Here is a 17,795-nt window from a genome sequence, read left to right on the forward strand (position 1 = left end):
GCCTCCCTGGAGTAGCTGAGATTACAGGTGTGTACTACTATGCCCAGCACAAATTCTTGTTTTAAGGCCAGAATCTATTTTTTCAAAAGACCATCGTATACTTTATCTACTTAGCTTCATAGGTTAATTAAACCAACCTACCAACAGCCTTATAGAAACTATTCCTGCAAAAGATCATGCTCTTCAAGCAAAGTGTTACAGGTGGACCTAACCTGTTTTTCTGTTCTTCAGTAATGGAGATAGAGTCAATGACCTCATCAATGCAAGGGAAGTGCTCTACTACTGAGCTATATCCCTAGCCCATTTTTAAAACTACTACTATTATTACTACTACTACTATCATCATCATCCTCAAGACTAGGTCTTGCTAAATTGCCCAGACTGGCCTCAAAGTTGCAATCCTCCTGTCTTGGCCTCCCAAGTAGCTGGCATTACAGGCACCCAGCAGCAAATATGACTGAACATTATGCCTGGAACTCAGCAGACACTCAGGACATTTATTGAATAGAGTAATAAAGCAATGAATGCAAGCAATAGCAAGATTGGCAATGAACCTTAATTCAAAGAGGCATTAGCAATCCAAATAGAGGTTTTTATTAATTTTTTTTTCCTTTTTAAAATTAATACCATCCTCTCCACACCTCATCTTTGTTTGTGTGTGTGTGTGTGTGTGTTTGTGTGTGTGGTTTCTGGGAATCAAACCCACGCCTTTACACATGCAGAGACCTTGCTCTGCCACTTGACTGCCTCCTCAGTCCAGCAATGCAATTGTGAGACCCCTGAGGTTTCCCGATTGTGCATATGTCCACGTAGCAAGTATAGAAGCCTTTGCTCTTGACTACCAAAACTCATCTGCTAGGCTAAGTAAGAATTTCCAAGTATAGATTGAAATGAGGTAAAGGAATTTGGGGGAAAAAAAAAAAGCAAACACACCTTCCAAAATTGACTAGAAGCATTAGCTTATTAAAAAATAAAATAAAATAAAAAATAAAAGGAATGAAAATGTTAGTGCATTTGAAGAGAGGGTCCTGAAAATCTAAGTAAATGTCATTTAATTCCAAAATATTTGAAGCAAGAAACATAGGACAATTATTTTATTATTCTGTCTAGTTTCATGGTGTCCCATTTATGAATACGTTGCATATAACATTGTTTTTAATCCCAAAGTTCTATTGATACCTGGATATTTATGGTTTAGGTATAAGATGTGCACAGTAAATTATACTGTGACCGGTCTTCTGGCATTACCTGAAGATTGAATTTGAAGAGAATGATTTCATTTACTTCATCTTTGGAAGGAATATTTTGTCAGAAGGCCTCAAATATTCATTTCCAGCAGAAGAACTCTGAAACCCTCATGGTTCCCAAAGCAGCCAGCTGTTAACATGAGTTATGTTGGTCTGGCCTATAATCTTACCTGACATTTGAAACTCAAATATTTTCCCTTATTTCTCCAACACAATTAAAATATTTAGTCTCACTTCATTTTACACGACATAAATAGCTATGTAAGTACTCTGTAATTACTGTACATTGTAACAAATGACCTCATAAATACATTGTAATGTCCCATGTAATTACATGGTAAGTCATGTCTTTGAGATGTCTGCTCTGAGATTGAAGGCCTGCTGGTTTCAGAGATTAATTACTTAAGGCCTAATTTGACAGTATGCTTGAAGATATGCTTCAGTTAAATAGCCACTTTGCTGTTTTTAAAGAGAAAATTGTTTCACAGTAAGATCTTAGTCCTGTTTTTAATATAGATCCAGCTGCATTTGTGTATGCCTGATTATTGGCCCTGTCTAAATTTCATTGTACCTAAAAGCAAGGGCTGTGGTCTGTGACACTCAACTGTAGTTATACTTCTTCCTTAAACACTGGTTAGAATTGAGTTTTTGTGACAATAGTTCTAAAGTTTATGGTTTACAACTTTAAAAATGTGACATTGTAAAAACTAATTTTTTTTTGTCTAATTAAAGATACAACCTAGAAACTAATTTTCATTTCTAAGGGTTCTTCTGGTGCCGTGGTCGTTTTAGTATAAGTGCGTTTTTGCATTACCTGGAGTTTTTCTCGGTTGCTCTTTTTATTTTTTATTTTGTACACAGATGGGATACAACTTTCATTTCTCTGATTGTGCAGGTTCTTGATAAATGTATTTTATCCCATATGTGAATGAATTTTCACGTGGCATGGATCAGTATTTGAACTCTTTTTCTCTTTGACTTGGGACACGACATATCTGGTAAAATCAGCTCTCCTGAAAGTTCATCATTGACCTCACGTCTTGAATGTTATCTTGGTTTCAAGATGGCAAACAAAAAAGGAAATGGAAAATAAGAGGACACGGTATTTTCTGCCTTGAATTACGTATGGCCCATTTTCCTGTGCCTCTCAAAGGTGTGATTTTACCCGTAATTCCCCTGATGTATTTCTATTCTGATTTTCTTTGCTTTAGTTACTGTGTCAAGGCTATTATATAGCTTTTAGTACTTTTATTTAGTAGAAATGAATAGTCTGAGAAAGGACCTAGTGATCTCAAAGAGTTAATGAGTGTCCCTAAACATCCAGCTTACTTCCAGGGAATGACGGAGGCGCTGGGGAATAAAACCTATTGATACTGACAAATTCTGAAAAGTATTACTTGTAGTATTGCTTTATCATGACTCTAGGGAACAACCAAATTGCTTTATTGTAATGGAATTTTGTCCAAATGTGAATACCTCCTAGAAATTATATTCCCTATTTCTAGGACTTAGAAGAAAACAGGCCTGGCTACTAGACTATGAAGCGAATTATCACAGACACAAACAAAAATCCATTTTAATCCAGGAGCTTAAAAAGAGGAAGGTGGTAGGTGCACACCAAAACTACTTCTTTTCTCTCTCTCTTTCTCTCCTGCTCCCTGCCCCCACCTTTTATTTTATCCTTCCCTTTGGACTAGACTACACTCTGTGTTTGGTAATTCAAGTACACTTTACTTTATTAATTTAGGAAAAATTAACTGATTTTTCTCCCAAGAATATAAACCAAATATAGTTATCTATCTGACCATCAACTCTGAGCCAGTTTTTGTACTCAGAAGGGAAAGTGAGGTTTCTGTGGACCACTCATTAGAATACATTCCAATCTGCCATAAAGAAACCACCTCTTCCAACATTATACTGAAGGAATCCTGAGCGGTAAAAGATTGTTGCTTTCAGAGACTCCTAATATAGTTGTTGTGATCAGATTGAGAATTATAGAAGTCATCTGGCCTCAGTGAGAATCACTACTCCTTCATTTATATATAGGTCTACAAAATCCAATCATGTAAGGCTAAAGTGACCTCATGACTCAATTCTTTAAAAACATGCTTTTATTTTTGGTGTCCTTTTGTGTAAATCAAAACAGCTACCTGTTCTATTGCTCCTACTAATAACAATGTAAAAAGTGAGACAAGAGTAAAACTTTGGATCTTGCAGTATTTTGCATTTTCTAAGTCTTTCTCACTAATCACCTATCAAAATGATGGAAGATAGGTATGATCTTGTGACCTATGATTGATGCTGTTAAGTAAATGATTCCTACTACCACTTAGCAAATCAATGAAAAATCTGAGCGTGAAATAGTATACTTCCTGCTCATACATCCTACTATATTTATTGAATGTCTCTTATTTGCAGAACATGGTTCTTTCTCTAAACAAAAATTCAGAACTGCGTGCTCGATAGAACATGTACTAAGATGTTAATAAGTACATCTTAGTACTTATTACTAAGTATGTTAATAAGTGAATTATGAATGCTTCAAGTATGATTTTATGCACCTGTCTGTAGGATTCGAGCTAATCATTAAATAGATCACTGGCATTTATAATATAGAACGCTTGTGCAAGTTTGGAACCAGGGTTCAACTTACCCATCATTATAGAGGAGTTTGTGGGCAGCTCTTAACAACTACTCCATCTTTTCCTTCTGAGACCCGAGCCTTGTCTTTAAATAATCCAGGCAATAGTGTTCAAATGTTACTTTGAATGTATAAAAAATACTGTCCTCCAAGACTGCAAAATCATCATCCTACCTGAAAGCCTGTATCTCTGTGAACAGTGATGCATTGGGATCTCACAGTGAAGATTTGGAATCTACTGAGCTCTAATGTATTGGTTTGAGTCTCCTGTGCTGCTAAAATGAGGTGGGTTGGGGAAGTTATTAGCCTCCCTTTTTGCTTTGGAATTGTGAAGGTCAAGCTTTCAAAATTTGATTCAAGGAGCTGAGAGGACTGGTGGCATGTCCATTTCCCAGCATCAATTTTTATTTATTTCAGTTTACTTTAGCTGGAAAACATAAAAATGAAACATAAGAAACAGAGCGTATTCCAGAAGATATCTCTCACTGTGTATGAATGATCTTTTTTTAACCTGAGATGAGTTCATTGAATACACCTAAAATAGACATCTGTGGGATGGGCATGTAGATCAGAGCCAGTGTCAGGAGGGTCCTGTACCTAAACCAAAAGGAGTGTGGTGATCAGGGATGTTTATTCAGGAACACTGGGCATGGTAGGTAAGAGCTCTGCCTGATGGGCAGCATTAGAACAGGCTGAGGGGGCATTTTAGGTGGTTAATCAGAAGGCCAGTAGGCTTTGGAGGTTCAGAATGTGAAAGCAGGTGGTTAATACAACTAGATAAGCGGGCAGGAGTGTATTGGGAGTGAAGTACCTTGAGGGGGTCACGGGAGAGCCCTGACGGTTACAAGTGTCAATCTTGGAGTCTTGGAGTTGCCAGGCAGATTTAACAAGGTGAAGAAGCATCACAAGAAAGCAAGGCACAGCTCCCAGCAGGGAACCCCGTGACCAGAACTGGGACCAAATCAAAGTAGATTTGTAGTATTTGATTTGGAGTTGAGCAACCTTAGAGATTGTCTTAGCTTGCCTTAGCTTATTGTAGAAACAGACAGAAATTTCCTAGAGTGTAGAATAGGGCTTCATCTCTCCATAAGAGTCCCACTTGCTCTAATTATAAGGACAAGGGACCACCAGGGCAGAAATAAAGATAAAACTATTTTATGGCTAAATAAATGTATCAATGAAGAAAGGATTGTATTATATTAGTTATTAAATAACATCACTGCATGTTAGCTTTCATTTTTTTTTATGAAACAAAGCAGTTTTTCTTGCCTGAATTAAGATATCATCATAAAATGTTATTTAAAATCAAGTATTACCCAATTTGTATCAATCTACAACTGTTTAACTCAAACTTCAGGTAGCTGTGGCAGACTTCTCACTTTGGAAATGTGTCACACTGATAGTGTTTACTAATGTGACTTTATTTTGTTTTGAATGACAGTTACCTACATGAACCCAAGAATGCCAATTTCAGTGTTACCCAACTTTATAGCCTCACTTACTCACAAGAGATTTACATTTATAACACTAAAGTGAAAGCATGTCAATTCAACAAAAATAAGATATAAAAGCTTGAAGAAATATAGGGCACCATAATATTTTTATTGACATCTTATCAAATCCATTCTTGTTACCATAAGTTTATTGATTTATGCAGTTAGTACATTAAGTTTATAGATTTATATAGTTTTGGAAATTTTTAACAAAGTTATGCACATAATAAAGTATTTGCACTGTTTATTAGTAGATTAATTTCCATTCCAGTTTAGAATTCAACTAGATATTTTCAGCATTTATGGGATATTTACCAAATGTTTAGATAAATGCCAAAAGTTAAATATTAAATGTGACTATTTAATTGTGATTTTATGAAAATATTATTTATCCTGATTTATATTTGGTAACAGTTTTTCTAAGTGATAAAATTAGAAAAATGCCCTTTTTTATAATAACTAAAATTTACCAATACGGGCAACCTTTTCTCTCGGCCCTCTGTGGATCGCCATTTGTTGAACTCTCCATAGGTATATCCTGTGACTTTTTTAAATGAATTATTTTTTTTGACAACTTTATCCCCAGTAAATGCATGGTGATCTAATAAGTTGTTTGTGTTCAAATCCCAAGTCGTTCTTGATGATTTTTCCTCCTTCACACAAACTCCTGTTAAATTCGTCTCCAAAAATTTGAATTGGGTCTGCTCACCTTTCTTCATTCCTCTGCTCTCCACCCTCTTCTAAGGCCTCTTCACTACCCATGCCTGAAGGTTCTATTTGCTAAAATATGAAATGTGACTAATACTCTACACAGAGTAAGGTGCTCACTAAATACTCAGGGAAGAGCAGAAATTGCAGCATGTTGCCAGGTGATTTATCTCTCTCAATGCTCCTTTAAATTGACAACAGAAAATTGGTTAAATTGTGGGGTCGTAAGCAAATGAGTAGGCGTGCTTACTTCTTCTTCTGTTTCACTTTTGCCTTTTTACTCCTGGTCACCCATCTGTGATCTCTTCTCTCTTTTTCCTTCTTCTCTTTTCCTCTCTTCCCCACTTCTTCCCCACTTCTCTTGAAGTCTTCATGGTTCATTGCATTGTCATTATGTACCAACACAGTGATGGAATTTCCAAGTATGTCCCCATGTCTCCATAAATCTGTACCTCAGTCCTATGAGTGCCCTCAGTCCTATGGGCACTATAAGTAGCTCATGTTACACATCAGAAAACTCGACTCAGAGGACTTAAATCACTCATTCAGGATCACGCATGGAACAAGGAAGATGACTGCTGTGTGTGTGAGCAGCTGTGACACTGTAGGCATGGGGACCTGTTGCAAAGTCAATATTCTGGGCATTTGACAAATAAGGTTGAATTCATAAAAATGAATGACAGATGGGTATACAATGAAAGTAGGTTCTGTAGATGTGCCAGTGGACACTCTTTAATAAAAATACATAGGAACTCATGAGTACTGGAAGCCTGGTTCTTACTCTCTCCTTCACATGAGAGCCCAGTCACCAAAAATACAGAAAAGAAAGAAGACATAGAGTCTAAAACTGATTCTGAATTACTTTCAGAATTTATAGATTCCTCCTAGATTCCAGCAAAGGCATTCCCAGTTGCACCAAAGGACTTCCTTTCAGATGGTACTTCCCAAGTCCCTTCTGTGGAAAAGTAAGCCAAATAACACCATCTTATCAAAGACTCCTTATTAGAATAACTGAATATGTTTGGAGAGGGTCTACAATGGGCTTTTTTCACCAGAAGTTCACTCTAGAGAGAGTACTCTAAAATGGTTATATGAAATGAATTATGTAGAGTGAGAGATAGAAGTTTATAAAGTGTGACTTCCAAAAAAATGTGGGTATATCAATTATTTTTATTCCATTTTGACTCTTACTATTCATGCATCTAGAGTGATAAGAAATTAAGTAATGGTCTAATGAATTCTATCAAAAGAATAATTTTGAGAGAGAAAACTCAAATTACTAGAATTCACAATGCAAAAGGAAATATCATGACAAACACCATTGAAATACACAACATAATTAGAAGCTTTTTTGAAAATCTATACTCCAACAAAATAGAAAATATCAAAGATATTGACAAATTTTTGGAGACATATCCTCCCAAACCGAATCAGGAGAACACATACAGTTTAAACAGATCAATTTCAAGCACTGAAATAGAAGAAAGCATCAAAAGCCTACCAACCAAGAAAAGTCGAGGACCAGATGGATTCTTAACCAAGTTCTACAAGACTTTCAAAGAAGAACTAATACCAATACTCCTCAAAGTATTCCATGAAATAGAAAAGGAGAGAAACCTTCCAACTTTCTATGAAGTTCACTGCCTATGACGCTACCATACCTTTGGTATCACTCTGATACCAAAACCAGACAAAGACCCATCAAGGAAAGAAAACTTTAGACCCATATCCCTAGACTTAAAGTTAAGAATCATATGATTATTTCAATAGATGCTGAGATCCTTCATGCTCAAAACCTAGAAAAAATAGAGATAGTAGGAACATATTTAAACATTGTAAAAGCTATCTATGCTAAGTCCAAGGCCAACATCATTCTAAATGGAGAAAAACTGAAAGCATTTCCCCTAAAAACTGGAACAAGACAGGGATGCCCTTTTTCCCCTCTTCTATTCAACATCATCCTTGAAACTCTAGCCAGAGCAATTAGACAGACCAAAGAAATTAAAGGGATATGAATAGGTAAAGAAGAACTCAAGCTACCATGATTTGCAGATGACATGATTCTATATTTAAAGGATTCAAAAAACTCCACCAGAAAACTTCTAGAACTCATAAATGAACTCAGTGAAGTAGCAGGATATAAAATCAATATGCATAAATCTAATGCATTTCTATATGTAAGCAATGAATCCACTGTAAGAAAAATTAGGAAATCCACTCCATTCACAATAACCTCAAAAAAAAAAAAAAAAAAACTTGGCAATTAATGTAACAAAAGAGGTGAAAGACCTCTACAGTGAAAACTACAGAACCCTAAAGAAAGAAATTGAAGAAAACCTTAGAAGATGGAAAGATCTCCCATGTTCTTGGATAGGCAGAATGAATACTGTCAAAATGGCCATACTACCAAAGGTGCTATACAGATTCAATGCAATTCCAATTAAAATCCCAATAATGTTACCCATAGAAACAGAGAAATCAATCATGAAATTCATTTGGAAGAATGAGACCTCAAATCGCCAAAGCAATCCTGAGTAGGAAGAATGAAGCAGTAGGCATAATAATACCAGATCTTAAACTATACTACAGAGCAATAGTAACAAAAATGGCATGGTATTAGCACCAAAAAGGACAAGCAGACCGATGGTACAGAATAGAAGACACAGAGAAAACCCACAAAATTACAGTTACCTCATACTAAAAAAAGGAGCCAAAAACATACAATGGAGAAAAGATAGTCTGTTCAAAAAATGATGCTAGGAAAACTGGAAATCCATATGTAATAAAATGAATTTAAACCTCTATCTCTTACCCTGCACAAAACTCAACTGAAAATGGATCAAATACCTAGGAATTAGACCAGAGACCCTGCTCCAAATAAAAGAAAAAGTAGGCCCTAATCTTCATCATGTTGGCTTAGGACCAGACTTCCCTAACAAGACTCCGAAAGCACAAGAAATGAAAGTAAGGATCAATAAATGGGATGGATTCAAACTAAAACTTTTTCTGAGCAAAGGATACAATCAATAATGCAAAAAGAGAGCCTACAGAATGGGAGAAAATCTTTTCCACACACACTTCAGACAGAGCACTAATCTCCAAAATTTATAAAGAATTTACAAAACTTTACACAAAAAATACAAAGAACTCAATCAATAAATGGTCTAAGGAACTAGGCAGACACTTTACAGAAGAAGGTATATAGGTGATTAACAAATATATGCAAAAGTGCTCAACTTCTTTAGTAATTAGAGAAATGCAAATTAAACCCCCCCAAATATATCATCTTACCAATTAGAATGCTTATTATCAAGAACACAAACAATAATAGATGTCGGTATGGATGTGTGGAAAAAGGCACATTTTACATTGCTGGTGAAGTTGCAAATTGGTGCAGCCACTCTGGAAAGCAGTATGGAGAGTCCTTAGAAAACTTGGAATGGACCCACCTTTTGACCCAGCTATCCCACTCCTCTATTTATACCCAAAGGACATAAAATCAGCATACTACAGTAACGCAGCCACATCAATGTTTATAGCAGCTCAATTCACAGTAGCTAGATTGTGGAACCAACCTAGATGCCCTTCAATTGATGAATGGATAAAGAAACTGTGGTATATATACAGAATGGAGTATTATTGAGCCATAAAGGAGAATAAAATCATGGCATTTGCAGGTAAATGGATGGAGTTGGAAGAATATCATGGTAAGTAAAATAAGCCAATCCCAAAAAACCAAAGACTGAATGCTTTCTCTGATAAGTGGATGATGATACATGATGGGGGTGGGGGAAAAGAGAAGAATGGAGGAACTTTGGATTACATAGAGTGAATGAGAGTCGAGGGGGCAAGGATATGAAAGATGGTGGAATGAGACAGACATCATCACCCTGTGTACATGTATGATTACACGAATAGTGTGAATCTGCATGGTGCACAACCATAGAAACAAAAGTGATACCCCATTTGTGTACAATGAATCAGAATGCAGTCTGTAAAAGTTTTAAAAAGAAAAAAAAAGAAAATGAAACCAGAAAAAAAGTATAGATATTATACCAATGCCAATATTATACTGTATGTCAACTATTGTACTATTATGTAACCATAAAGAAACCTGGGGAAAGGTACACAGGACCTCTCTGAACTCTGTGACTTCCAGGGATTGTAAGTTTTTCAAAATAAAAATCAATGCAAAGAAAAAGAAAAAGAATAATTTCACTTCACTGACTTATAGAGGGCTTTTCCTGGCATTTGGGATATATATGTCCAAGCAGGTCCTTTCTTTTAAATTAATAAGCTTAACTGTCCTCTATCAAACTTATTCAGAAGATAATTCATTTTATAGTAATCAAATAAGAAATGGAAGGAATTGAGAAAAAAGTTTATAGTTCTTTTTTTTCAAAATATAAAAATGAAAGAAATTAATCCTTGATTGAAGATAAAAAATTATAATAATTCAGAATATTAATTTTTCTCTCCTAAGTAATAAAAGGACCAAAAGTCAAGTCACAGCTATTAGAACTGATTTTTCAAAAGTCAGAAGTCATGTGTTAAGTGCTTTTAATAAAAATCATTACCAATCTTGCCTATGAAAATGAAGTTGGTTTAAAGGAAGGTTTCCATGGTGGGGACAACTCTAAGTGGCTTGGAGAGAGACTGGGTAATGAAGTCTGAGCTACTTACACAGTGGCAGACAGGTGTCATGTAGAAAATTAGGTACGTTATACCATTCAATAAGGAAACAGTGGCTGAATACTTTCTCTTAACTTTCCAAAACAATATAATTTGAAGCACCCAGCCATATCATCTGTTAAAGAAGACCCTTAGAAGAAGAAAATTTGATCACCAGTCTGCAATCTGCTGGTACTTGCTTGAAATCAATGAGAAATCATAAAAGATGCTCATAAACTTAACTGCTACCCACAGATGAGGATGAATAAAAATGATAAAATTACTTCCAAAGATGAATAATAACCATTGAGGGGGTTCACCTCCTGGAGTGTAGAGTGTGTAACTTATTCTATTAATTAATTGCTATTAGGCACTGATATTAAAGCACCAGCTATGTGGGAATAATTTTATGCAATCACTGGAAATTCTGAACTATGATAAAGAAAAATTATTATCTGTCAAAAACTAAGTATTACTCATGTAATCATTAGCATAATTAATATCTCCAGGCTTAACAAGTGATTTACAGTCATTTGGTAGACATACTAAGCACAATTATTCTCCCACTTTTGATCCATATATTGAGATTTTAGGTCATTTATAAGACTTAGGAGAGGTAACTCGGCAAAGCCACAGCAGACATTAACTGGAAATCAAAAGGTTCTAACTCTTGATCTAAGATTTCACATCTACATTTGTATTACTTCTTATCTGAAGTTAATTTTGACTTCAAAAACAACCTGTCATTCTTAGAAAATGGTTCCCCTTGATTTGCTAAAGGCATTTATGGGAAGGTTTATTCAATGTCCTTAAAACTAATTATTTAAATTCAGTTTTATTCTTGATAAGAATGTTTTATAGAAGAATTTATATAGAACTATCAAATAGAACCCCCCCCCAATTACTTATTTAATATGAAACAATAAGAACTTTGGGCTCAACGGTTGGGAAATTTTCCAATGAACTTGCAGAGTGACCGCAGACCAATCATTACTTAGTTCTGTGCCTTAGTTCCCTCCTTTGAAAAATTGTGAATTGGATGATAATATCTGCCACTACTACCATGAAAAATTGAAAAATAAGAATAACATGATAGTGAATATAAATAAATGTTATGACTGTTCATTGAATTCTAGTTTTATTTCCTAGTTTCTAAAACACATGGGAGGAAAGAGCATGTCCACTCAGGTGCATGGATGTGTGCGTGCTGGGGAGAAGGGGATGGGTAGGCCCCCATGTAAGTTAAGATTTTGTCCCTCTAGTGCCTCTGGGACCTTCTGCTTTTAGTACTTAGCGTTTTATTTTTTCATTCTTAGTTTATGTGTCTATTTCCTCAGTCAGAATGGGTAAATCATAATTCATTGGAGTGTTTCTTTGCCCCAAGGATATATTTGAATAATAATAACTAAAATGAATTAGCCTCTGGACCTCTTGAACTTCCTGTGGGGGGCAGTATTAAATAGTGCCAAATGCCAGATTCGAACTTATGGTATCCCAGTTAAGATCCTGCCTCTGTGGCTTCCTGGTTGCATGACTTCAATTTACTTGGGCACTTTGAGTCCCAGTTAACATGTTTATACAAAGAGCATACTAGTGAATTTTCATTGTGAGTGTAAAAAACAATTTTTATGTGCTGTGTGCAGATCTTTGCCAGATCTATAGTAGCTTAAAAGTAAACGTTAATAAACCTGAATAGAACTGGTGGTTCTCAGTGAATGATCTCAGTGGTATCGAATTCTTTTAAATATTTTCTAAGAACCTGAATAATCTGATCATTTATGCAACTAGAGTCCCCTAAAATTATTAAAACGTGTTTATTACATAATTATAGTTGATCCTCATCATTTGCAGATTCTGTATCCACAAGTTTGTGTACTTACTAAAATTCGTTTATAACCAAAAATTAATACCCATGGTGCTTTTGTGTTCTTGTACAGAGCAGTGAAAAATTTGAGTCATTGCATGTGCATGTTCACAGCTGAGGTGAACAAGGAGACACTTGCCCTGTTGCTTCAACTCTCATAGTGGAAACCAGTGTCCTTGATCAATCGCTTTGGTGCCATCTTTTTGCATTTTTGAGTATTTGTTGGTGATTTTGCTGTTTAAAATGGTTCTCTAGGGTAACACTGATGTGTTCATTGCAAAACAATGGTGATGTACCTTCTAGAGAAAATATGAGATAAATAATGTAAGTTGATTTATGTATTAACACTCAATGTTAATGAATCAACAACAGTTTATAATAAGGTATCCCTAACAAGCAGAAAAGATTATGTTTAGACCAGTTGAAAAAAGTTTTGTAACCACAGGTGAAGGAACCTAAATCTATATTTTGCCTAGGAGCAATATTACAGTATTTACCAAGTCATTGTTGGAGCAACTTCATAGAGTATAACTAGCATAAATAATGAGAGTCTACTGAGGTTGGCACACTTTAAAATTGTCCAAGTGCTGAGTAAGTAACTGTGACATTAGCTGATTTTTATCTCCCTTTACAAAAGAATTTAATTATCTGTGGAGCACCAGTTATTTTGTAGTAGATGTGGGAAAAGGATCTTGGACTTCTTTCTCCTAGAGATTTCTGGCCTGCCTCAGTCATGATGCTACTTGATTAAAATAGGTCAAAGAGAACCTGGGTTTGTGGCCCATTGCCTTAGGAATCTGTCCATTGACTTTGGGTCTGGCTTCCTTGTATCATTAGATCTTTCTTTCCACCACCTCATATTTATTTTTAAAATTAACTTAAATTTTCATCAAGTGTTACATGATATTATTTTTTAAGAAAAATAGCACCAATAGTCATATCACAAAAACCAGTAGACCCTTCTCTACTTCTACCCTAGCCATTCCCTACAGACGCCCAGGTTCATCACTTTTAGTGTTCTGTCTTTTGCACTTTTGTAAATATCTCTTTAATTACCAGTATTAGATCACATCTAAGGGTTTATGTTTCTGTCTGAATCTAGTGCTCACATACTTCCATCCTAATTTCTCTTCCACATTCTTCCTTTTCTCCTCCTCCTCCTTCTTTGTTTGAAGTATAATTAAAATAAAGTAAAATGTACAAATAAGAGTTCAGTCCCTTGAGTGTGCTTCCTAGGCCTGTCACCACAAATGCCAGAGACTTGGTGACTCAAACAACAAAATTTACTTGGGTACACTTCTGGAGGCTGGAAGGCCCACCATCAGGGTGTTCACAGAGTTATTCTGAGGTTTCCTTTGGCCGATAAATGACAGGCTTCTTCCAATACCTACATGTGGTTTTCTTCTGTGTTTGTATCCTAGTCAATTCTTCTCTAAGGAGATCAGTTATATCAAATTGGAGCCCGCCTTAGTGATATCATTGAACTTTAATGTCCTCTTCAAGGGACCTGTCTCCAAACACAGTCACATTTTGAAGGACTGGGAGTTAGGACTTCAACACATGAATTTTGGAGGGGTAGAGTTCAGTTGATAGCTGTGAATTTTGACATTTGTGTTTACCCTTATAACAAACATAAAATCAATATGCAGAAGATTTCCATCATCCCCAAAAGTCTCCTTCTACCCATTTAGTCTAATCAGCCCCATAGGACAATGACCACAGAAAATTACTCTTTTATTTTCTATGAGTATAGGTTAAGTTTGCCTGTTCTTAAACTTCATATAAATGGAATTATACATTATATGGTCTTTTTAGTCTACTGTCTCATCATATCGGGCTTTATATCACATTGCAATTTTCTTCATTGTTCTCCTGAGAATTTCATACTTCTTTTTCTATTCTGGACTACCTTTTTCTTTCTCTTGGCCTAGTTAGAAACTCTAGGAAAGTTTGCACTCTCCATTTCAGAGTGTATCCTTCATCATCCTCCTGATAAAGGGAGCACAGTTGAATGTCTTTAAAACCATGTCTATCCAGAATTTTCAAACACTGTGTTTACATAAGCATATGTCCTTGCTCTGTACATATGTTAGACTCTTCTTTTGCTTAATTGTTTGAGTAGATGGAATTCTAGATTGAAATCCCTTGATGAGAATTTTATTTAAGTATGTCCCATTGTTGTCAAACTTAGCATGTTCTTGTTGAGAAACCTGATAACATTATTGCTCTTCATCACATTTTCTGTGGCCTGCTATTTTTCCCTCTATTCTGAATCTCCACCCCAATGAGACTCTGGTATTTTACAGTGATTATTTTTCATTAAGGTGATTACTTTTCATTAATTATATAAAATATTCCACAGTCCCTTTCAGACTAAAGTTTCAAATTCTTCCTATTCTGCAATATTATTATGAGAAAGTTAATCATTATTAATATATTTTGCTAATTTATATCTTTTATTTTTCCTCAATTTTTTTCAATCACTTGGGTATCGGAGATTATAGACTAAACCTCTATCATCTTAGCTTTTCTCTCCAATTCCCTATGATGGTATCCGTTATTCAGTGAATTTTAGGAGACTTCTTTGAATTTATATTCTAATTTACCTATTGAATATTTAATTTTTATAATCAAATTATACAAATTATATTTGTCATACTTTTAAAATATTTTAATATTTCTATGTTTTTATCCTTATGGATACACATCTTATTCTGGATTATAAGAGTGTTGGTGGCTTTTTTCTTCCTGTTATATGTATTATTGTTGTTTCTTTGAGGTTCCATTATCTTTTGGGATATTATTTTTCTTCTACCTTTTATGCTAAAGGTTTTCTTTAATACCAATTTAATAGTAGTCTTAAATTGTCGACTTACACTAAAATGAAATACAAAAAGCTGATTGCAAAGTGAAAAATTCTAGTGTCTGATGGGCTTGTTAAGTGGTGGCCCTGCTAATGGGAGGTTGGTCAGGGATCCTGTTTCTCAAGGATAAAGTTATTAATTTTCTCTGGAGAAGGATTACTTGATATTCTCTCTAGGAAGCATACACCTGTTCCACATTTCTCTGGATAATAGGTGAAGGAAGAGGACATGGAAGACGCACATCTTCTATCGAGTAGCCCTAACCTACATCCCTGATATCTAAATCTGTCATTGTATTCAGTATCTGCAAAGGATTAACCTCCTAACTGCTCCAAAATTGATGTCTACTGAGCATAGGTCAGAACCTGGAATTTACCTGAGCCTTAGGAATTTTCAGTTCATTCCCTCACTTATACAGGAAGCAATAATTTCCAGGATTGCCTGAATATTTTCAAATAAATTGCCTTGCTTTTTAGGAATATCTCTTAAAAAAGGATCTAGGTTTCAGCTTTCTCCTCTGACTCAGTCTCCACACCTCCCTCAAATTGAGCACTTTCCAAATACATCCCGGTTTTCTTTTTAAAGTTTAGAACATATAAAATATTTTGCTATCGTTTCTGTAGTACTTACAAAGAAGAGGTGGTAATGCATGTATCAATAAAATGAATTATGTGCATTTTTATTAAAATAAGAAAACTCTGGATGCTGTCAGGTTGTAGGACTGGAGGTAATTTGGTCCTAGCAGGTAATACCTCAGCCTTCTTGCCTCTCTGTTTTATTTACACTTGTGTTTGGGTCACATTTTTGACCCTGTCCTGTTGCCCTTTTGTTCTTCCTATGTTTTAATTTACATTTATTATTTTACAGAGTATCAAAGTAAGCTGGCTTCCTCCTCCATCAGGGACACAGAATGGATTTATTACTGGCTATAAAATTCGACACAGAAAGACAACCCGCAGGGGTGAGATGGAAACACTGGAGCCAAACAATCTCTGGTACCTGTTCACAGGTCAGTGTTCACACAGTGTGGTCTGGCAAGGTTTCGATGAATTAAATGCTTTAGGAATAAAATATATTCTCACTTCAAAGGAACATTGATTTTTTTTTTCCTGGCAGGTGACATTTATTGGCCTGAACAAGAATAACCTTTATATTTTTAACTTCATATTCTCTAGAATGCCTTTCCTATGTATTTTGCTTCTGGATCATCATTTTAATACATGTATTGTGCAATTTCCATCCATATTACCTTTTCAGCATTGTGATTCAACAACTATTATCTAATGAATTTTAACATTTTAACTTATAACTTTAAAAAAATTATCTAATATTTGTCTCCACAGTTAAGTGATTTTGGTCCCCTCTCCCAACCACCAGGGCTGAGGATAGGGAGAAAAATGGTAGATTATATTATAAGGGGAAATTTTTTTACTTTTCATACATTCATAAGTAATTCTACTTTTATAAAAATATTGGTAGAATTCATAGTGGGTCAAGGTTCTTTATGAACACTAGTTTCAACTTTCATGAAGAGAATTTCCTACCACCTAGGTGTATTTTTTTTATTTGATATTTATATCTGGTGAGAAAACATACAAGGTAGATCACCAAAAATCACATTACCTGTTTTAAATCTGGAAAGAATCTCCCAGGCAGGTATGGTTGAATCTAGAAGTAAGTTCTTTGAAATGCTTTTACAAAGCCAGGCTCCTATGTTTTGTTTTGTTTTTTTTTTCTCCTCATTAAGTAATAGGAAGATGATAAAAATAATTGAATAGGATTATTAGCACAACATGTCGTTTATGTTGAGAGAACTTGCCAAAATTGAAACATCTTTTTGGAAATATTGTAGTACAATTCCTAAGGTGTAAGAGACTAGACTAGAAGAGACCCCAAGAATACTTTAATTCAAGGGTCTTTGTTTATAGATATAGAAGTTTGAAACCCTGAAACTTGTGACTATTTACCCTCCTCAAATGAAAAAAATATTAGAAGTATAGAATAAACTCATTTTTATAAAAGAAAGGAAAAGCATTACCATAGAAAAACTAAGAATTGGATATTCAATTCACAAAACTAAAAATGACCAATAAACATGATAAAATGTTCAATTTCATTAGTGAACAGAGAAATTCCAGTTAAAAATGAGTTACCATTTTTCTTGTCTAAAGATATACCTGGAAAGCATTTGAGTAATATGAAATCTCATATACTGTTTTGGGGATTGAACATTTCTAGAATCTTTCTGGAAAGTAATGTGCACATATGTATTACATACAGCTAGTTTTAAATGTGCATATATATGTG

General features: G+C 35.0%; 1 protein-coding gene across 1 annotated transcript in view; it reads left to right on the top strand.

Moving 5' to 3' along the window:
- Positions 1 to 17,795, top strand: part of Dcc (DCC netrin 1 receptor) — a 1,110,494-nt gene that overhangs the window by 878,513 nt on the left and 214,186 nt on the right. The window contains exon 13 of the mRNA XM_047526548.1: positions 16,356 to 16,497. Coding sequence (XP_047382504.1) covers positions 16,356 to 16,497 — 142 coding nt within the window. The remainder of the gene's footprint in view (positions 1 to 16,355; positions 16,498 to 17,795) is intronic.

This window comes from Sciurus carolinensis, chromosome 15 (genome assembly GCF_902686445.1).
Source record: "Sciurus carolinensis chromosome 15, mSciCar1.2, whole genome shotgun sequence".
Classification (NCBI taxonomy): Eukaryota; Metazoa; Chordata; class Mammalia; order Rodentia; family Sciuridae; genus Sciurus; species Sciurus carolinensis.